We start from the raw sequence: 22,841 nt of genomic DNA on the forward strand, positions 1-22,841 counted from the left end.
AGGAAGAGGTAGGGAGTGGTGCCAGTGTAATTACGGAAGATCAACTGCTCTACGTAGCCAACAAAGAGACAGGCATAGCTGGGGCCCATATGTGTGCCCATGGCTACCCCTTTGGTCTGGAGGAAGTGGGAGGATTCAAAGGAGAAATTGTTTAGGGTGAGGACCAGTTCGGCCAAACGGATGAGAGTGTCGGTGGAAGGGTATTGTTGGGGATGTCTGGAGAGGAAAAAACGGAGGGCTTGGAGGCCCTGGTCATGGCGGATGGAGGTGTAGAGGGATTGGATATCCATGGTGAAGATGAGGCATTGGGGGCCAGGGAAACGGAAGTCTTGGAGGGTGGAGGGCATTGGTGGTGTCTCGAACGTATGTGGGGAGTTCCTGGACTGGGGGGATAGGACAGTGTCGAGGTAGGTAGAGATGAGTTCAGTGGGGCAGGAGCATGCTGAGACAATGGGTCGGCCAGGGTGGTCAGGCTTGTGGATCTTGGGAAGGAGGTAGAACCGGGCAGTGCGGGGTTCTCGGACTATGAGGTTGGAAGCTGTGGGTGGGAGATCTCCTGAGGTGATGAGGTTCTGTATGGTCTGGGAGATGATGGTTTGGTGATGGGGGATGGGGTCATGGTCGAGGGGGCAGTAGGAAGAGGTGTCCTCGAGTTGACGTTTGGCTTCAGCGGTGTAGAGGTCAGTGTGCCAGACTACCACTGCGCCCCCTTTATCCGTTGGCTTGATGGTGAGGTTGGGATTGGAGCAGAGGGATGGGAGGTCTGCGTGTTGTGAGGGTGAGAGGTTGGAGTGGGGGAGGGAGGTAGACAGGTTGAGGCGGTTAATGTCCCAGCAGCAGTTGGAAATGAAGAGGTCAAGGGCAGGTAATAGGCCAGCGCGGGGAGTCCAGGTGGATGCAGTGTGTTGGAGGTGGGCGAAGGGGTCCTCGGAAGGTGGGCGGGAGTCCTGATTGTGAAAGTAAGCTCGGAGGCGGAGGTGACGGAAGAATTGTTCGACATCACGGCGTGTATTAAATTCATTGCTGCGTGGACGGAGGGGGATGAAGGTGAGTCCTTTGCTGAGGACTGATCGTTCGTCCTCAGTGAGGGTGAGGTCTGGGGCGATGGTGAAAACTCGGCAGAGCTGGGAGCTGGGATCTGGTGTGGGTGTAGAGCTGGGAGTGGGGGCGGAACCTGTAACTGGAGTGGGTATGATGGTGGGGGGAATGGGGGTGGAGTCATGAGCAGGGGTAGTGTTCCCCTTGGGGTTCTGGGGGGTGGTGATAGTGCAGTGGGATCTGTGGGGGGCATGTCAGCAGAATGCAGGTGAGTGGCGCTGGTGGGGGCGGAAGTGGTGGTGACCACGGCAGTAGGGGTGGCGGAAGTCACTGAGCATGTGGCATCAGCGATGATGTGAGGGGCAGAAGTGATGTCAGGTGTGATGCATGAGGAATTGTGAGGGGTGAAAGTGGTTATGGGAGTGGCCATGATGAGGGCAGAAGTGACATCATCAATCAGCGTGGGGGTGGCAGCTGCATCAGCCGCATGGTTAATGGTGGAATAGGTTCCAAGGCCAGGGGAATCTTCTGGAATGTTTGAGGAGCGCTGGTTATGGAGGTGGGTGGATAAAAGTTTGTTGTACTTACAGTTTTTGATGTTTGAGATGGAATTGAAATACTGTTTGTTGAGAGTATGAATTCTCCTGAGGATGTAGTGCAGAGTGGGTCCTTTGCAATTCTGAGAGAGTGTGGCCCTCAGCTGAGGCAGGGCTGACTGTAGAGAGGTTAGGTGCCGGCGCATTGCTGCAAGCGTGGAGCGGAGGATCTTGAAGGAGAACTGTTGCTGGTGTTTTTGAATCCGTAGTCTGTACTGTTTGTCCTGTTCGGGTCCGAACTCTGCTGGTTTAAAGGTGGTCTGGAGTCCATGTGGGATGGGTTGGTTATGGAGGCAGGCACTGAGGAAGCAAATGTGGCTGTGGTAGCGAGTTTGTTTCACGACATGGTTGAAGAGCTTCAGGGCAGAGGAAATGACCTGGGAGTTGCAGTGGGAGAGGGACTCCCTGAGATTCTTGTAGAGAGAGGAGGAAAACTTCTTCAAGGCAGACATCCTTGCAAGAGGATTCGCAGTAGGGTTAAAATCAACAAGGTAAAAACAATGACTGCAGATGCTGGAAACCAGATTCTGGATTAGTGGTGCTGGAAGAGCACAGCAGTTCAGGCAGCATCCAAGTAGCTTCGAAATCGACGTTTCGGGCAAAAGTCCTTCATCATGAATAAAGGCAGTGAGCCTGAAGCGTGGAGAGATAAACTAGAGGAGGGTGGGGGTGGGGAGAAAGTAGCATAGAGTACAATGGGTGAGTGGGGGAGGGGATGAAGGTGATAGGTCAAGGAGGAGAGGGTGGAGTGGATAGGTGGAAAAGAAGATAGGCAGGTAGGACAAATCTGGACAAGTTATGGGGACAGTTACTGAGCTGGAAGTTTAGAACTAGGGTGAGGTGGGGGAAGGGGAAATGAGGAAACTGTTGAAGTCCACATTGATCCCTGGGGTTGAAGTGTTCCGAGGCGGAAGATGAAGCGTTCTTCCTCCAGGCGTTTGGTGGTGAGGGACTCATTTGTCAACCAACACAGAAAAGTGCTCTCTGTGCTGTGAAGCTTCTGAGATTCGATGATATGTGGAGGACTTTCATTAAAATAAATAGTCAATTGAGTCTTTGATATAATTAAATAATTGCATAAATATCTAATGGATCTATTCTTCTAAAGATATGAAGTGAACTAGGGCATCAACTTCTCTGAGATATTTGTAGCACCTATGCCGATTGCTATGTTATTATATCATCCAAGAACAGGAAAAAAATTACATAGAATTGTAAGGAAATTACAGTGTAGAAACAGTGGCAACTGCTCTTCCCAAAACTGCAAGAAACTACAGAGATTTGTTAATACATCTCAGTCCATCATGCAAATTGCCTCCCATCTATTGACTCTATCTGCCTTGGGAGAGCAACCACCATAACCAAAAACTGCCCCCCAGCCCAGTTATACTCTCCTCCACCCTCTTCCATCAGGCAGAAGATATAAAGGTTTATATACATATATGAACAGATTCAATAACAGCTTCCTCCCTGCTGTTATCAGACTTTTGAATGGACCTCTTTAATGTTAATGTTGATCTCTCTTGCACCTTCTCGGCAGCTGTAACATTGCATCCTGCACTCTGTTCTGTTGTCCTGATGCACTTGTATCAAACGATCTGCCTGTAAAACACAAAAAACATGTGACAATAATAAATCAAATCAAATCAAACCAAGTTATTTGGCCATTCCAGTAAAAGCCAGTGTTAATGCTCATGTAAGCCTTCTCATACTCTTATACACCTTAACCTGTCAGTATCTATCTTCCTGTTCCATACTCCCTCATGTACTTATTTCATTTTCCCTTCAACTCATCCATATCTCTCACCTCAACTATGCCCATGTAGTGTAACCATATTCTAACCAGAATGTTAAGAAGTTTCTCATGGATTCCTCATGGATTTATTAGTGATTATGTTATATTTATGAACCCTGGTTTTGTACTACCCACACAAGCAGAAACATCACAGCACAGACTGCAATCATTGATTGATATCTTATAATTGTTTCAGTAGTTGGACTGGATATACACTGCTGCAGATTTTGCATGACCTATTGGAGATAATTGGCCTAATGGGATAATCAACTTCACTCCCCCCACGTTTCAAATGGCTATTTTCAAATTGCCCATTCATTCTTTAACTTCCAAGACAAATCTTCCAGATGAAAAGGCACCTTTGAAATTCTAAATCACTTTCCCGTTCACTGTCACTTAATATTCCAACTCACCTCCCTTATAACTTGTATTACCATCTTCACTGATGACTTTCTGTCTTAAAATAATTTTTTTGTGCCTTTGGTATATGAGAGCACATACAGGAAATTAAAATGAAGTAAAGAACTGTGAGTGCTGGAAATCTGAAACAAAAACAAAAGTTGCTGCAGCAGAATGTTCTAAGAAGGGTCACAGGTCTCAAAACATTAACTTTGCTTTCCTCTCCAGAGATTTTGTTAAACCAATTGAGCTTCTCCAACAATTTCTGTTTTGGGTGCAGGAAATTAATGTTTTTTTATCACATTTTTAGTTTCTCTACTATTTTGCCTTATGACACTCCATTAAGATAATAACTAGTAAATAACGTTCTGTACACTTTTTCCATCTTTTCTACAGCAAAAAATTATTGTTGCTTCTTTGTTTGATTTAATTTCCTCTGAGCTACATTCCCTGTTCTGGTTAAATCCAATAAAACTCGTTTTGCCTTTCCTACTCTCTGCAGATTCTCACTCACTTTCCTTCCAGCCTTCATCATGCCCACCTGAGTGAGAGCCATGACAGCTGTTTTTCAATTTCCTGTCTTCCAGCTGATAATTATCCAACTTTACCTCTTTTGTGTTTAGGAGTCTATTGTTGTGTTAACCTGAAACTGTGTTGGTAATACTGTGTCAGGAAATTCTGGGTTCAATTCCCACTCCAGGAAGTGAATACATTAGAATTGGTGCTCTTTTACATTACTGAGGGACTGTTGTACAGTCGAAGATGTTAACTTTAGATATGGTATTAACCTGAAACTGAGCCTACCCTCTCAGGCAGCTGTAAAAAAAAACTCATGGTAATGTATGGAGAACAGCACCAGAGCTATCCCTGGTGTATGAGCCAATATTTAGAACTAAATCAACTTTGCAAACATATATTATCTGGCCACTGTCACATTGTTGCTTGTGGAAGATTCTATTATGCAAATTGGCAGCTTTGTTTCCTACATTGTAATAGTTTTTTAAAAAAAAACACTTTAATGGCTGTAAAGGTCTTTGATATGTGCAGTGGTCAGGAGAGACATTGCATAAATACAAGCCATCCCTTCTTTTACCCAGCAACACTGTATCTGTCTCCTTCCATACGGCTGTCGTCACTAGCTGCTCCATGCAGGCCAATTATTATTATTCCATTTCTTTTACTGGTTGTCATGCTTCATTTTTATTTTCAAAATTTGCATAATGTGACATGGAATATGCTGAAAATACTCAGCAGGTCTGGCAGCCTCTGCAGAGAGAGAAAAACAGACAGAAATGTGCCACATTAATGACCCTTCACCAGATGTAATCAGCCTGTTGTATATTGCAGCATTTTCTGCTTTTGTTTCAGATTTACACTATCTGTAGTATTTTGCTTTTGTATTTCTGCATTGCTTTGTTCCTGCATGATTAGAGAGAGAGGGAGTCCTATAACATGGAAACATCTTTCCTGAACATAATCCCAAACTAAACTAGTTCTACCTGCCTGCTCCTGGTCCATATCCCTCTAAACCTTTCCTATTCATGTATCTATCCAAATGTCTTTTAAATGTTGTAATTGTACCCACAGCCACCGTGTCCTCAGGAAGTTCATTTTGAAGTAAGACAGTAACTTGCAGTGCTAATGGAAGAAACGAATGTCACACAATTCAATTCTGCAGCTACATCTTTAATTTTTTTCAGTTTTAAGGGACAACAAGCCAATCTTTCTTTAGTCTGGTCGCTAGTGAGTTTGGCAAACTACACGTGGGCCACACTCTGTGTGAAAAATTTGCCTTGCTTGTCTTTTTAAAATCTCTCTCCTCTCACCTTAAAATGTGCCCCCTAGTCTTGAAATCCCCGATCCTGGGGGAAAGACAACTACCACTAACACTATCCACACCTCTCATTATCGTATGAACTTCTGTCAAGTTGCCCCTCAAACCTCCTACACTCCAGTGAAAAAAGTCCCAGCCTATCTAATCTTTCTCCACAACTCAAACCTTTCATATCTGGCAACATCCTGTTAAATCTATTCTGAACATTCTTCAGCTTGATAATGTCCTTCCTATCACTGGGCGACCAGAACTGGACATAGTATTCTAGAAGAAGCCTCACCAAAATCCTGTACAACCTCAACATGACTTCCCAACTCCTATACTGAAAGGACAGAGCAATGAAAACAAGCTTGTCAAATGCTTCTTTAACCACCCTGTCCATATGGGATGCAAACCTCAAAGAATTATGTACCTGCATCCCTCCAGGAGCTTCTGTTCTGCAACACTACCCACGGCCCTACCATTAATTATATAAGCCCTACTCTTGTTTGTTGTATCAAAATGCAATACCTTGCATTTATTCAGCTTGAACTCCATCTGTCATTTTTCAGCCCATTGACCCATTTGATCAAGATCCCTCTATAATCCTAGAAAACCTACACTGTATACCATGCCACCAATTTTGGTGTTAAGTCAGAGTGGGAAGAATATACTTCAGTTTAGACATTGTTGTGAAATTACGTCAAAATGCTTTTCACAGCTTTCTTTCCTAATGTCCGCTGAAGAAAGCCCAAACTCACTAACTGCCAGACTAAAGCAAGATTGGCTTGTTGTCCCATAAAACTGAAAAATAATAAAGAAGTAGCTGCAGAATTCAGTTGTGTGACATTTGTTTCTTCCCTTAGAACTGCAAGTTGCTGTTTTGGTTCAAAATGACATTCACATCCATGTGCACGCTCTGGTATGGGCTGTGCCAGACACGATTTTGGTGAAGGTGATAGCACAAATAGAGAGAGCATCAGCTGAGAGCTTGAAGTGTAGTGATATTTTATAACTTTCACTTGACTGCTTTGCAGCTAATATCTCCTTCTTAATCTCATATAGCTAAACACTGAGCAGCAGGTGGGATTTGAACCCAGGCCTCCTGGTCTAGAGGTAGGGACAATAGCATTGTATCACAAGAGCTTTACTTAACAGTAGGAAGGACCTACTGTTAATCATATGCAGGTGGTGGGCATTAACTGGAATTTACTTCAACGCAAATGGAGAGACTCTTCCTGAAACTGAGATTTAATCTTTAATCAACCTATTCAAACATGTTGAATTATAGAATCTCTACAGTGCAGAAGCAGGCCATTTGGCCCATAAAAATCAGCACCAACCCTCTGAAGAACACCTCAGCCAGATCCACCCCCCTACCCTCACCTCATAACCCTCTATTTCCCATTGGCTAATCCACCTAATCTGCACATCCCTGAACACTATGGACAATTTTAGCATGGCCAATCCACACAAACTTTGGACTGCAGGAGAAAACAGAGCACCTGGATGAAAATCACCCAGACATAGGGCAAATGTGCAAACCCCGTACAGACTGCCATCTGAGGGTGGAATTGAACCTGGGACCCTGGCACTGAGATGCAACAGTGCTAACCTTTGAGCCACTGTGCTGCTCATATATCATGATACAACCCTGGAAAAGGGAAGACTTGTACGAAGGTCTCCATGCCACACAGTCTTGAAAATGTGGTATGCTTGAGTTAAGAATATGTTTACAATGTTTAACTCTATAATAAATGAAAGACTGTGTAAAGCTAACTGGCTTCAGTACTACCCTGCACCAACTAGCTTTCTGGAGAATAACACTCCCAACCAAGACTATATTAAAAATCACATAACACCAGGTTATAGCGCCACAGGTTTATTTGGAAGCCCTAGCTTTCAAAGAGCTGCTGAAGAAGCAGTGCTTCGAAAACTAGTGCTTCCAACTAAACCAGTTGGACTATAACCTGCTGTTGTGTGATTTTTTAAAACTTTGTCCAACCCAGTCCAACACCGGCACCTCCAAGTCATGGCTACCAAGACCATGTCAGCAGAAAGGGAGAGGAGTTGGTGGAAAAAAGGTTCTGAAGAATATTATGTGCTACCTGACAAGCATGATTGGTCAAGTGGAAATGATATGGAGATGAATGATATGCAAAGGGAAAATTAGTTACCCTCAGGTTAGTTCTTTTTAGTTTCTCATTGGACTTGCTAAAATTATACTAAACGTTTCTGAAGTCTTTGGAGAGTGTTGTGGCCTGTGCTGAAGGACTGTGGAGAGATTTCAAGAATTTCTGCACAATCCACTTGCCCTGGAACATCGGTGCTATAGTTTGAATCCTCCTCGCCTTGCTGCTTGAGAGGGAAAATGTACGAAAATGCCACAGAATTGCAGAAAATACTCACCAGATCTTGCAGAATTGAGCAGATGCTTCAGGTTATTGACCTTGTACAAGAGCAGAGGAGGATATACTGCTGAAAGAGGGAGAAATAGGGGGAAAATTGTTTTTGAAAATCTTTATGCTAACTGATCAGCAATGACAGCACAGTTGATTAATTAAGTGGAAATGATCTGAGGATCAATGCTGTCTTATAGTGAAAAGTCAGTATATTTGTACTTCATTAGAACCTAAGCAATCCTAGCAATCTATTTGGGGACAGATTGCTAAACTGCTCAAATACCCTGCAGACCCATTTTTGAACAACGGTTCTGCAGCAATCCTGTTAATAGTTTGGGTTCCTAAGCTTCTGTTACAGCCTCCATTGCAGCCTTGGACATTTGGGTATCATCCTCAATAGTTTTACACCAGGGAATTTCCATAGGGCACACACAATGCATTTGTTTTTAAAGAAATCCCTTCATGGGATGCGGGCATTGCATTTATTAACCATTCCTGGTTGCCCATGAGAACGTGAATCGAACTGCTGCAATCCATATGTGTAGACCCATAACGTTGTTAGGGAAGGAATTCAAGGATTTTGACCCAGCAACAGAGATATATTTTCATATCAGAATGATGAGTGGTTTGAAAGGCAAACTGCAAGGTGGAAATAATCTGAAGATCCTTCCACATCTGGCAGAGACTTTCCTGCACATCGAAATGCCTCATCTACTGTGTCTGTTGCTCTCAATGTTGTCTCCTCTATATTGGGGAGACAGGACGCCAACCCGCGGAATGTTTCAGGGAACATCTCTGAGATACATGCACCATATGACCCCGCTGCTTTGTAGCTGAACACTTAAACTCCCCCTACTGGATTAGTGGTGCTGGAAGAGCACAGCAGTTCAGACAGCATGCAAGTAGCTTCAAAATCGACATTTCGGGCAAATGCACTTCATCAGGAATAAAGGCAGTGAGCCTGAAGCGTGGAGAGATAAGCTAGAGGAGGGTGGGGGTGGGGAGAAAGTAGCATAGAGTACAATGGGTGAGTGGGGGAGGAGATGAAGGTGATAGGTCAAGGAGGAGAGGGTGGAGTGGATAGGTGGAAAAGAAGATAGGCAGGTTGGACAAGTCAAGGAGACAGTTACTGAGCTGGAAGTTTGAAACTAGGATGAGGTGGGGGAAGGGGAAATGAGGAAACTGTTGAAGTCCATATTGATGCCCTGGGATTGAAGTGTTCCGAGGCGGAAGATGAGGCGTTCTTCCTCCAGGCATCTGGTGGTGAGGGAGCGGCGGTGAAAGAGGCCCAGGACCTCCATGTCCTCGGCAGAGTGGGAGGGGGAGTTGAAATGTTGGGCCACGGGGCGGTGTGGTTGATTGGTGCGGGTGTCTCGGAGATGTTCCCTAAAGCGCTCTGTTAGGAGGCGCCCAGTCTCCCCAATGTAGAGGAGACCACATCGGGAGCAACGGATACAATAAATGATATTAGTGGATGTGCAGGTGAAACTTTGGATGTGGAAGGCTCCTTTAGGGCCTTGGATAGAGGTGAGGGAGGAGGTGTGGGCACAGGTTTTACAGTTCCTGCGGTGGCAGGGGAAAGTGCCAGAATGGGAGGGTGGGTCGTAGGGGGGTGTGGACCTGACCAGGTAGTCACGGAGGGAACGGTCTTTGCGGAAGGCAGAAAGGGGTGGGGAGGAAATATATCCCTGGTGGTGGGGTCTTTTTGGAGGTGGTGGAAATGTCGGCGGATGATTTGGTTGATGCGAAGGTTGGTAGGGTGGAAGGTGAGCACCAGGGGCGTTCTGTCCTTGTTACGGTTGGAGGGGTGGGGTCTGAGAGTGGAGGTGCGGGATGTGGACGAGATGTGTTGGAGGGCATCTTTAACCACGTGGGAAGGGAAATTGTGGTCTCTAAAGAAGGAGGCCATCTGGTGTGTTCTATGGTCGAACTGGTCCTCCTGGGAGCAGATACGGCGGAGGCGGAGAAATTGGGAATACGGGATAGCATTTTTGCAAGAGATAGGGTGGGAAGAGGTGTAATCCAGGTAGCTATGGGAGTCGGTGGGTTTGTAAAAAATGTCAGTGTCAAGTCGGTCGTCACTAATAGAGATGGAGAGGTCCAGGAATGCGAGCGAGGTGTCAGAGATAGTCCAGGTAAATTTAAGGTCAGGGTGGAATGTGTTGGTGAAGTTGATGAATTGCTCAACCTCCTCACGGGAGCACGAGGTGGCGCCAATGCAGTCATCAATGTAGCGGAGGAAGAGGTGGGGAGTGGTGCTGGTGTAATTACGGAAGATCAACTGTTCTACATAGCCAACGCAACTCCCCCTCCCACTCTACCAAGGACATGCAATTCGTGGGCTTCCTCCACTGCCAAATCCTAGCCACCTGACAGCTGGAGGAAGAATGCCTCATCTTTCGCCTTGGGACCCTCCAACCACATGGCATCAACATCAATTTCACCAGTTTCTTCATTTCCCCTCCCCCCCACCGCACCCAGATCCAACCCTCCAACTCAGCACTGCCCGCTTGAACTGTCCTACTTATCCATCTTCCTTCCCATCTATCTACTCCACCTCTCCTCATACCTATCACCATCAGCCTCCCCCCCCCGCCCGCGCATCTACCTATCACCTTCCTGGCTACCTCCCCAACAGCCCCACCCGAATGCTCCTTTTTATTTCTCGGCCCCCTTCCCCCACCCCCTCCCCGTCACATTCCTGATGAAGGGCTTATGCCTGAAATGTCAACTCTCCTGCTCCTTTGATGCTGCCTAACTGGCTGTGCTTTTCCAAACACCACACTTTTCGATGGGTGGGTGTACTACCAACTATCTGCTACTCTCTGGAAGTGGGTTTGAAAGATGTTGCCTAAGGAGCATTGGAAAATTTCTGCCACAAACATAGTCAGTAGTAACATCAACTTTTAAAAGCCAGATGGACTTTCCTTAAGTGAGTTCTCAGATAACATGGAGATAAAGATTTACAGATGGTTGTGTCAGTCCTTAATTGTTTTTGAGCAAAAAGAAGTTATCTAAAAAACTGGGGTATGTAGTTGGAGCTGTTGGTAACAAACTCTCTGGCCTCGCTCTCTTCGTACTTCTTTAGAAAACATTAAATGTCCACTCAAATCTTCTACAGTAATGTCAATCTGTGGGCATTTCTTCAATTCAGCTTGTGATTTCAATAGAAACTGAGTGTTTGGCCATCTGATTCTGTATCATGATCGGTTGCACAAAACGCTGTACACAGTTGACCAACAAGCCCATGCTAGGAAGGATGGGTTCCAAGATCCTTACAAGATTCCCTACATTAGCCTCCTACAGTATACAGCTCCATCAAAGATCTCACCTGTTCCCTGTTGATAAACTCTCACGTGGTGTCATTCTATAGTGTGCTAACATCTATGCTAACCTTGTCCATGCCCTTGATGTATGCATGTACCTTTCCTTCCCATTTCGAGACCCTGAGGTAAGCACGCTGCCAATGTCTTAGCTGGTATCTGCGAATTTGAGAGCATATGATGGCGTTTCCTCATCGTGGTTTCCTGCCACCCTTTGCTGGCCAAGCCACAATTCCTAGCAATCTGAAACCAGAAAGGTGGAGGATTGGATGCTATAAAGAGTACTGTGCTTACACCATGGTCAGCATGGCAATCTAAACAGCATGTGGCATCTGGAAAGGAAGATTAAGAAAGCATATACATAAGGTAAAAACAATGACTGCAGATGCTGGAAACCAGATTCTGGATTAGTGGTGCTGGATGAGCACAGCAGTTCAGGCAGCATCCAAGGAGCAGTAAAATTTGCTTTAAAGGTAACAGGTAAAAGAGGCAAGTGGAAGATCTGAAAGCAAAAACAGCAGAACTTCAAGGTAGGCACTACGGAAGAAAATTTGAAATGAATTGGACACTAACAGAAAAGCAAAACACAACGCTGCAAATTTGAAATACAATTCAAGATATTCACTGGTATTTATCCTTTGTCAGTTCAAGCTGTATGCTACATGTTATTCAAACATTGTAGACCTAAGTTGATGTAAATTTGCAATCCTTAATTGATTTGGATATGCATGTCCAATCATGTTTAAATCAGATTTACTTAATGTTAAGTCAATTAAAACTGGCATATCATAGAGGCTTTAAGAAGAAAAGCTAATGGTGACCTTGAAATAGGTTAAAGGGACCATTGTTTTAGTAATTTTAAGAGCCAAGGAAAAGTAGAGGACTGGTGCAGGAATTGCAATATATGAGTAACTTTTACACAGATTTTGAGTTGCACACACTTAAATGATTGCAGCATGCAACCATGATGAATACACAGTTACTTAACTGACAGAACAAGGGGCAGGGGCTCTCAAGGGGCACAAATTCAAGAAATATGATCACGTATTCAAGAAAACCTGCATGACTTAAAAACAGACTTCTCAACTGGAAAGTGCGATATGTTTCATGTCTGAAGCACTGATTGGAGGCCACAGTAAAAGAAAACAAGTGAACCTGATCTGGAAAAGGCACAAGAATGTAAACCGGTCAAATAGTGGCCTCAGGGTATCAAATGCACTGGATGCTGCAGAAGAAGTGCACAGCAAGACAGCTGGGAAACTCATCAGAAAAACCAGAACAGGACCAGATAACAGTGGCAGTCAACAGTACGGGTGAAGTCTGATGATACACTGTCGCACAAAAAAAGGATTCATTGACTTCACTCAAGGGATCAAAGTCAGTGAGAGTAGCTTCAAATCTCATATTTGGCCAATGCACCAGTACTATCAACCACTGCTCCATGTCGCACACCTTTCATCATTCACTGACCAACAATCTCCATCACATTACACATTCACATTTATAGCTTCACCACATGCTGACAAATGTAACACTGCTCAATGCCTCAACCTGCACACCAATCAAAACTGATAGGCACATTGCCCAAACATGTTCACTGATAAACTTCCCACTCTCTTACAAGTGAACATTACATGTAACAGCAGCAGTAGCCAATGCATGTAAAAGTAAACTAACATAGCTGAACATCTTTACCACCATGGTGGAACCAGGAATGGTGTTCACTGGCGTAGTTATGACTGGGGTTATGTATACTCTTCTGGATTAGTGTTGCTGGAAGAGCACAACAGTTCAGGCAACATCTGAGGAGCAGTAAAATCGACGTTTGGGGCAAAAGCCCTTCATCAAGAATAAAGGCAGAGAGCCTTAAGGGTGGAGAAATAAGCTAGAGGAGGGTGGGGGTGGGGAGAAAATAGCATAGAGTACAATAGGTGAGTGGGGAAGGGGATGAAGGTGATAGGTCAGGGAGGAGGGTGGAGTGGATAGGTGGAAAAGAAGATAGGCAGGTAGGACAAGTCATGGGGACAGTGCTGAGCTGAAAGTTTAAACTAGGGTGAGGTGGGGGAAGGGGAAATGAGGAAACTGTTGAAGTCCACATTGATGTCCTGGGGTTGAAGTGTTCCGAGGTGGAAGATGAGGCATTCTTCCTCCAGGCATCTGGTGGTGAGGGAGCGGCGGTGAAGGAGGCCCAGGACCTCCATGTCCTCGGCAGAGTGGGAGGGGGAGTTGAAATGTTGGGCCACGGGGCGGTTTGGTTGATTGGTGCGTGTGTCGCGGAGATGTTCCCTAAAGTGCTCTGCTAGGAGGCGTCCAGTCTCCCCAATGTAGAGGAGGCAACGGATACAATAAATGATATCGGTGGATGTGCAGGTAAAACTTTGGATGTGAAAGGCTCTTTTAGGGCCTTGGATGGAGGTGAGGGAGGAGGTGTGGGCGCAGGATTTGCAATTCCTGCGGTGGCAGGGGAAGGTGCCAGGATGGGAGTGTGGGTTGTAGGGGGGCGTGGATCTAACCAGGTAGTCACGGAGGGAACGGTCTTTGCGGAAGGCGGAAAGGGGTAGGGAGGGAAATATATCCCTGGTGGTGGGTTTTTTTTTGGAGGTGGCGGAAATGTCTGCGGATGATTTGGTTTATGCGAAGGTTGGTAGGATGGAAGGTGTACACCAGGGGCGTTCTGTCCTTGTTACGGTTGGAGGGGTGGGGTCTGAGGGCGGAGGTGCAGGATGTGGACGAGATGCGTTGGAGGGCATCTTTAACCACATGGGAAGGGAAATTGCAGTCTCTAAAGAAGGAGGCCATCTGGTGTGTTCTGTGGTGAAACTGGTCCTCCTGGGAGCAGATACAGCAGATGCAGAGGAATTGGGAATACAGGATGGCATTTTTGCAAGAGGTAAGGTGGAAAGAGGTGTAATCCAGGTAGCTGTGGGAGTCGGTGGGTTTGTAAAAAATGTCAGTGTCAAGTCGGTCATCATTAATGGAGATGGAGAGGTCCAGGAAAGGGAGAGACGTGTCAGAGATGGTCCAGGTAAACTTAAGGTCAGGGTGGAATGTGTTGGTGAAGTTGATGAATATCTCAACCTCATCGTGGGAGCATGAGGTGGCACCAATGCAGTCATCAATGTAATGAAGGAAGAGATGGGAATGGTGCTCCCACAGCTACTTGGATTACACCTCTTTCCACCTTATCTCTTGCAAAAATGCCATCCTGTATTCCCAATTCCTCTGCCTCTGCTGTATCTGCTCCCAGGAGGACCAGTTTCACCACAGAACACACCAGATGGCCTCCTTCTTTAGAGACTGCAATTTCCCTTCCCACGTGGTTAAAGATGCCCTCCAACGCATCTCGTCCACATCCTGCACCTCCACCCTCAGACCCCACCCCTCCAACCGTAACAAGGACAGAATGCCCCTGGGGCTCACCTTCCACCCTACCAACCTTCGCATAAACAAATCATCCGCAGACATTTCCGCCACCTCCAAAAAAAACCCACCACCAGGGATATATTTCCCTCCCCACCCCGTTCCACCTTCCGCAAAGACAGTTCCCTCCGTGACTACCTGGTTAGGTCCTCGCTCCCCTAAAACCTACCCTTCCATCCTCGCACCTTCCCCTGCCACCACAGGAATTGCAAAACCTGCGCCCACACCTCCTCCCTCACCTCCATCCAAGGCCCTAAAAGAGCCTTTCACATCCATCAAAGTTTTACCTGCACATGCACCAATATCATTTATTATTTCCATTGCCTCATCCACATTGGGGAGACTGGACGCCTCCTAGCAGAGCACTTTAGGGAACATCTCCGGGACACCCGCACCAATCAACCACACCGCTTTGTGGCCCAACATTTCAACGCCGCCTCCCACTCTGCCGAGGACATGGAGGTCCTGGGCCTCCTTCACTGCCGCTCCCTTACTACCAGACGCCTGGAGGAAGAATGCCTCATCTTCCACCTTGGAACACTTCAACCCCAGGGCATCAATGTGGATTTCAACAGTTTCCTCATTTCCCCTTCCCCTACCTCACCCTAGTTCCAAACTTTCAGCTCAGCACTGTCCCCATGACTTGTCTTACCTGCCTATCTTCTTTCCAACCAATCCACTCCACCCTCCTCCCTGACCTATCACCTTCATCCCCTTCCCCACTCACCTGTTTTACTCTATGCTACTTTCTCCCCACCCCCACCCTCCTCTAGTTTATCTCTCTACGCTTCAGACTCACTGCCTTTATTCCTGATGAAGGGCTTTTGCCCCAAACATCGATTTTACTGCTCCTCAGATGCTGCCTGAACATCATTCTGCCTGAACAATGCTCTTCCAGCAACACTAATCCAGAAGAGTATACATAACCCCAGTCATAACTACGCCAGTGAACACCATTCCTGGTTCCACCATGGTGGTAAAGATGTTCAGCTATGTTAGTTTACTTTTACATGCATTGGCTACTGCTGCTGTTACATGTAATGTTCACTTGTAAGAGAGTGGGAAGTTTATCAGTGAACATGTTTGGGCAATGTGCCTATCAGTTTTGATTGGTGTGCAGGTTGAGGCATTGAGCAGTGTTACATTTGTCAGCATGTGGTGAAGCTATAAGTGTGAATGTGTAATGTGATGGAGATTGTTGGTCAGTGAATGATGAAAGGTGTGCGACATGGAGCAGTGGTTGATGGTACTGTTGCATTGGCCAAATATGAGATTTGAAGCTACTCTCACTGACTTTGATCCCTTGAGTGAAGTCAATGAATCCTTTTTTTGTGCGACAGTGTATCATCAGACTTCACCCGTACTGTTGACTGCCACTGTTATCTGGTCCTGTTCTGGTTTTTCTGATGAGTTTCCCAGCTGTCTTGCTGTGCACTTCTTCTGCAGCATCCAGTGCATTTGATACCCTGAGGCCACTGTTTGACCGGTTTACATTCTTGTGCCTTTTCCAGATCAGGTTCACTTGTTTTCTTTTACTGTGGCCTCCAATCAGTGCTTCAGACATGAAACATATCGCACTTTCCAGTTGAGCAGTCTGTTTTTAAGTCATGCAGGTTTTCTTGAATACGTGATCATATTTCTTGAATTTGTGCCCCTTGAGAGCCCCTGCCCCTTGTTCTGTCAGTTAAGTAACTGTGTATTCATCATGGTTGCATGCTGCGATCATTTAAGTGTGTGCAACTCAAAATCTGTGTAAAAGTTACTCATATATTGCAATTCCTGCACCAGTCCTCTACTTTTCCTTGGCTCTTAAAATTACTAAAACAATGGTCCCTTTAACCTATTTCAAGGTCACGATTAGCTTTTCTTCTTAAAGCCTCTATGATATGCCAGTTTTAATTGACTTAACATTAAGTAAATCTGATTTAAACATGATTGGACATGCATATCCAAATCAATTAAGGATTGCAAACTTACATCAACTTCGGTCTACAATGTTTGAATAACATGTAGCATACAGTTTGAACTGACAAGGGATAAATACCAGTGAATATCTCGAATTGTATTTCAAATTTGCAGCGTTGTGTTTTGCTTTTCTGTTAGTGTCCAATTCATTTCAAATTTTCTTCCATAGTGCCTACCTTGAAGTTCTGCTGTTTTTGCTTTTAGATTTTGCACTTGCCTCTTTTACCTGTTACCTTTAAATCTAATGAATTTTGGTCTCCATACATGCTTCCTGTTCTGCTGTCTTTTTGCAGTATTTTCTGCAATTGCTTTTTATTGTTGGTGTAGAAGCGTTTTTTATATCCTCTTTTATATCCATAGGAAAATAAAAGACAGAAGTTCTGTTAAACATCTCTGAAAGAAGCAGCTCTACAATACAACACTACCGTAGTACACACTGAACTGAATTAGACACTTCCAGTGGTTTTTAAATCTGGCACAAGGTAGTGTCACTATCTGTAGAGCCGCAATTCTGTTATTCCATTAGTCCCTGATGTGAATCATACCATTTTCAAAAGTGTTAATTAAAAATAATTTCTCTTGAATGCGGAACTTGTTGCTACTATTTCAAAAAAGATACCACATAAACATGGTGTTTTAACTTGCAGTGTAATAGCTGAGAGAATTTAAATAAGCAGTGACCTGTGTGTGGATCTGGAGCCAAAACACATGAAGCGTTAACATTTGTGCCTGTGGGCAGGAGCTGTGGACTGTGGTTAATAGCCATTTGCTGCATGGTTGGTCTTTCACTCTGGCTCCCAGTTCCCACTGCAGCGACGTATCAATCTGCACACTCTGATCAAGCTGTTACCTCAGTCAATATTGCTGATGTTGCTATGTGGGTTCTGTGGTAAACCTAATCATTTATATTTTTATTCCATAATTTCCATTATCCCTACCTTGATCTGGAGATGCTTCAAAATAATAAGATTGAACTCATTTGTTGAACTAATAATAAGATTGAACTAATTATTTTGAAGTAAAATGAATTACTTTAAATTTCAATATGCAAAAAATTTGGCAATAATACATGTTGTATAAAGCAGTCAAGACTTGAGTGAATATCAATAATTGTTCCCGAAAATATGAGGGTAAACTAGCCGGTAATATTATGAAACATTGCAAGAGTTTCTCTTGATATATAAAGGAGAAAAGAGAGGCAAAAGTGGAGATTGGGCTGCTGGAAAATTATGCTGCAGAAGTAGTAACAGAGAACAAAGACATGGCTGAGGAACTGAATAAGTACTTTGTATCACTCTTCACAGTGAGAGGTATGAGTAATATCCCAGAAGTCCAAGAGAGTCAGAGGGCAGAGGTGAGTATGGTGGCCATCACCAAGGAGAAGGCTTGAGATTGCATAAATCACCTGGACCAGATGGGCTACACCCTAGAGTTCTGAAGGAGCTAGCTGAAGAAAGAGTGGAAGCTTTAGTAGTGATCTTTCAGGTTTCACTGAAGTCAGAATGGGTCAGAGATATTGGAAACTTGCTAATGTAACCCCCTGTTTAAGAAGGGAGTAAGGTAAAAGATGGGAAATTGTAGGCCGATTAGCCTGGCCTCATTTGTTGGCAAGTTTTGGAGTCGATTGTGAAGAATGAGATTCTTGAATACTTAAAGGTGCATGGTAAAATAGGGCAAAGTCAGCATGGTTTCATCAATGGGAAGTCATGCCTGACAAATCTGCTAGGATTCTTTGAGGAAGTAACAAGCAGGTTAGACCAAGGAGAGCTAATGGATGTGATCTATCTGGACTTCCAGAATGCCTTTGATAAGGTGCCCTACAGGAGGCTGCTGAGTAAGATAAGAACCATGATGTTAAAAGCAATGTGCTAACGTAGATAAAATATTGGTTGTCTGGCAGAAAGCAGAGCGGGTATAAAAGGTCCTTCTCAGAATGGAAGCTGGTGACTGGTCCACAAGGGTCAGTGCTGAGACCCCAACTTTTCACTTTATAGACTATTGATCTATATGAAAGAACTGAGGGTACTCTGGCTACATTTGTGGATGATGTAAAGATAGGTGGGGGGGGGGGGGGGGGGGGAGGAGGAGGGGTAGTAATGATAAGGTGGGCAGACTGCAGAAAGATATAGATAGGTTAGGAGAGTGGGCAAAGAAGTGGCAGATGGACTAGGGAGGAAGGTTAGAGGCATGAACTATATTCTAAATGGGGAGAAAATTCATAAATCTGAAGTGTAAAGGGACTTGGGAGTCCTAGTTCAGGTTCCTCTTAAGGTAAACTTGCAGACTGAGTCAGTAGTTAGGAAGGCAAATACATTGTTGATATTCATCTCAAAATGACTAGAATATAACATCAGGTATGTACTTCTGAGGCATTATAAAGCTCTGGTCAGACCACATTGAGTGTATTGTGAGCAATTTTGGGCCCCATACCTCAGAAAGGATACATTGGCCCTGGAGTGGGTTCAGAGGGGATTCACAAGAATGATCCCAGGAATGAAAGTTTTAACATGTGATGAACATTTGAGGATTCTGAAACTAAACATGATGTAGTTCAAAAGGATGAAGGAAGATCTGATTGAAACTTAGAGCATACTGAATGTCCTGGACAGAGTGGACATTGGAAAGATGTTTGCATTGACAGGAGAGATGAGGACCCAAGGGTACAGACTTAAGAGTAAAAGGGAAAATCCTTTATAATGGAGATAAGGAAAAACGTCTTCAGCCAGAGAGTGGTGAATCTGTGAAATTCATTGCCATAGAAGGCTGTGGAGACCAGGTCATTGAGTATATTTAAAAGAGAAATAGGTAAGTTCATGATTGCTAAACGGATTCTCTTTTATCTAAGACAAAGTATGAGTTGTTATGTGGGCATCTTTCCACTCTTGGTATCAGTTGCCTTAACATCAGGAAGGATTGATGAATTTAGCCTAGGCATCCCAGATGAGACAATAACATAAGAATACACAACTTTTGATTGGACAAATTCTGTAATTTACAACTTTACAAGGTTGATTTGAATCATAATGATCAGATTTGAACACGAATGGTCATTCAGCCCATCAAACATGACCTAACATTCAATACAATCATGGTTTATTGACTACTTCAATGCTTTTAACCACCTCATCTCCATAACCCTGAAATCCATCCACTTCTAACTTAAACATACTCAAAGATTGAGCCTCCACAGCCTCTGTGGTAAAAATTACAAATGTTCACAACTTTCTGAGTAAAATAAGAATGCTCTCTTTTCCAGTCCTAAATGGAATCCCAATTTATTTTTCATTTGTGCCCCTAGTTTTAGACTCCCTAAGTAGAGGAACAATCTACCTCAGTCTGTCCTGTTTGTCTCTTTTAAGTAATTTGTAATTTTCAATGAGATCACCTCTAGTTCATTGAAACTGTTGAAAATGCAGGATCAGTTTGTACAATCTCTTTTAATATAGTTCTGTTGTCTGAGAAACCAGTATAGTGAACCTTCACTGCACACCCTCTACGGCAATAATATTTTCCCTATGATAGAGGCCAAATCTGCACATAGTACTCCAGACGTGAACTAACCAAGATCTGATACGATTGCAGCAAGACCTCACTACTCCTGTACTCAAATCCTCTTGCAATAAATGCTAATGTTCAATTAGCCTTCCCAATAGTTTGCTACACCTGCATGTTAGCCTTTAGTGACTTATTGTCAAGAACACCTACATCCTTTTGCACATCTACACTTTCAAACTCTTATCATTTGTGAAATACTCTGCATATTTGTTTCTCCTATCACAATTGATAACATAATACTTTTCCACATTGTATTCCATCAACCATGTTCTTGCTCATTCACTAATCCTGTCCAGATCCTGCTGAAGTTGCTTTACATCTTCTTCATAAAGCACATTCACATTTAGCTTTGTATCATTTGCAAATTTGACAATATTATAATGGGCCCTCATCTCTAAATCATGAATATATATTGTAAACAGCTGGGCACTAAATATTCATCCTTGCAACCTCACTAGTCACAGCTTGCTAACATGGGAATGCCCTAATTTATCTGACTGTCTTCTGTCTGTTAACCAATCCTTAATGCATGCCAACACACGACCTCCTACCCCATTTTATCTTTACTTTATTTTTTCTAACCAGCTTTTCTGGGGGAGCTTATCAAAAGTCTTCTGAAAATCTAAGTAAATTACGTTCTTCATCTGTCTATTATCAATTTTGTTAGCAATGTCTTCGAAAACTTTCAAGTTTGACAAACATGATTTTCCATTTGCAAATCCATGCTGAGTTTGTCCAATCAGATCATTATCAATCAGGTGAGTATTTATCCCATCCTAGAATTCTAAACTTTTCTCTGCTTTTGATGTAAGGCCAGCAGGACTGTAGTTCCCTTGATTCTCTGTCTGTCTGCCTGCCTGTCTATCTATCTCCCCCCTCACCTTCTTTAATAGTAAGCTGATATTTACGACCTTCCTATCAACAGGAATCACAGCAGAATTTGGTATTTCAAGATGGCAGCGCTGCATGCTTCAGCCCGGCTCTCATCCGCTTCTGCCTGCTTTACTTTTATTTTCACTTCTGCTCTTTTTCTTTTCTTTCTCTTTTATTTTCTCGTTCATTTTCTTTTCTTTAACGTCTTTTGCAGTGGGTGAATTGACAGCATTGGCACAGCAGCCGAGAGCGGCCCATGTGTGGATTGACAGCAGCCTCCCGGCAATTGGAGATGGTGATGGTGGATGTGGCAGCAGCATCAGCAGCAGCAAGGACGTCCTCAGGGCAGTGCTAATGGCGGCAAAACTCCAGTGATTGGAGGCGGCAGCGGATTTTCAAGATGGCAGTGTTGGCAAGGTGACATCTCAGAGGAGGGTGGCTGGAGCAACAGTCTTGGCCAGGCAGCAATGGCCTGGCCTGGCAGCAGAACAGAGGGCTCTTTGTTACAGTCAGCCCAGAGTAGGGTGTCTTGGCATTTGGCAAGGTATGCATGGAATGCCTAAAGCAGGGACTCTTGGCACCATCAAGGCAGCAGTGGAGCCAGGGATTCCTGGTTGTGGTTGTGGTAGGCCAGGAGTGAGAACTCCAGGTTATTGATGAGGCAGCAAAGGTATCAGCTCCTGGTTAAAGTAGACCTAGAGCTAGGGACTTCTGTTTTATCAGCAAGGCAGTAGCAGCAGTAGAGTGGGGGGCGTCTGGTAGCTGGGTGGGTGAGGGTTCAGTATGGGACCCAGCATCGGCGTCAATGAGGTGGGCCCAGTGGTGAAGAGATGGTGCCTGAAGTGGGGTGCCTCCTACATTGGTGGGTCCTGCCCAGGCAGCAGCGAGGTAATGGAGGAGAATTGGAAGCGCAGGTGGTGTTGGTGAGCCAATTCAAGGCTCAGGACTCATGGTGGAGGCAGTGGAATGAAGGTAGACTGTCTTTCAGTTATACTTTATTTTCATAAACTATTCAAAATTGTGCTGGGTTGTGGCAACAGCTGCAGCTTTTCACTGTAATTTACTGTATTATTCACTGTGAAATCATTCAATTCAACTTTTAATCTATAGAATTTTGGAAGACAATCACCAATGCATTGACTATCTCTATAGACAGCTCCTTCAACCTTAGAAATATACTAGGTGCCACCTGTAAAATTACATTAAATAAATGTAGTTATTGATGAGGCAGGTTATTGATGAGGCAGCAAAGGTATCAGCTCCTGGTTAAAGTAGACCTAGAGCTAGGGACTTCTGTTTTATCAGCAAGGCGGTAGCAGCAGTAGAATGGGGGGCGTCTGGTAGCTGGGTGGGTGAGGGTTCAGATGGGACCCAGCATCGGCGTCAATGAGGTGGGCCCAGTGGTGAAGAGATGGTGCCTGAAGTGGGGTGCCTCCTACATTGGTGGGTCCTGCCCAGGCAGCAGCAAGGTAATGGAGGAGAATTGGAAGTTACAAGTGGAGTTCCGCAGGGATCAGTTCTGGGTCCTCTGCTGTTTGTAATTTTTATTAATGACTTAGATGAGGGAGTCAAAGGGTGGGTCAGTAAATTTGCAGATGATACAAAGATAGGTGGAGTTGTGGACAGTGAGGAGGGCTGTTATCGGCTGCAGAGGGACTTAGA

General features: G+C 44.5%; 1 protein-coding gene across 5 annotated transcripts in view; it reads right to left on the reverse strand.

The window, feature by feature from the left end:
* Positions 1–694: 694 nt before the first annotated feature.
* Positions 695–22,841, reverse strand: part of LOC140464892 (uncharacterized) — a 30,022-nt gene continuing 7,875 nt past the window's right edge. For 2 of the 5 annotated variants that reach the window (XM_072560498.1, XM_072560481.1), the window contains exons 2-3: positions 8,051–8,119; positions 695–3,236 (exon numbers count right to left, since the gene is read on the reverse strand). In XM_072560498.1, the coding sequence (XP_072416599.1) occupies positions 695–2,086 (1,392 nt within the window). In that variant the 5' untranslated portion in view covers positions 2,087–3,236; positions 8,051–8,119. Of the gene's footprint in view, positions 3,237–3,842; positions 3,948–8,050; positions 8,120–22,841 lie in introns of those variants that run through there. The other 3 variants (XM_072560507.1, XM_072560490.1, XM_072560516.1) reach the window with 2 other exon arrangements.

The sequence above is a fragment of the Chiloscyllium punctatum genome, chromosome 3 (genome assembly GCF_047496795.1).
Source record: "Chiloscyllium punctatum isolate Juve2018m chromosome 3, sChiPun1.3, whole genome shotgun sequence".
Taxonomy (NCBI): domain Eukaryota; kingdom Metazoa; phylum Chordata; class Chondrichthyes; order Orectolobiformes; family Hemiscylliidae; genus Chiloscyllium; species Chiloscyllium punctatum.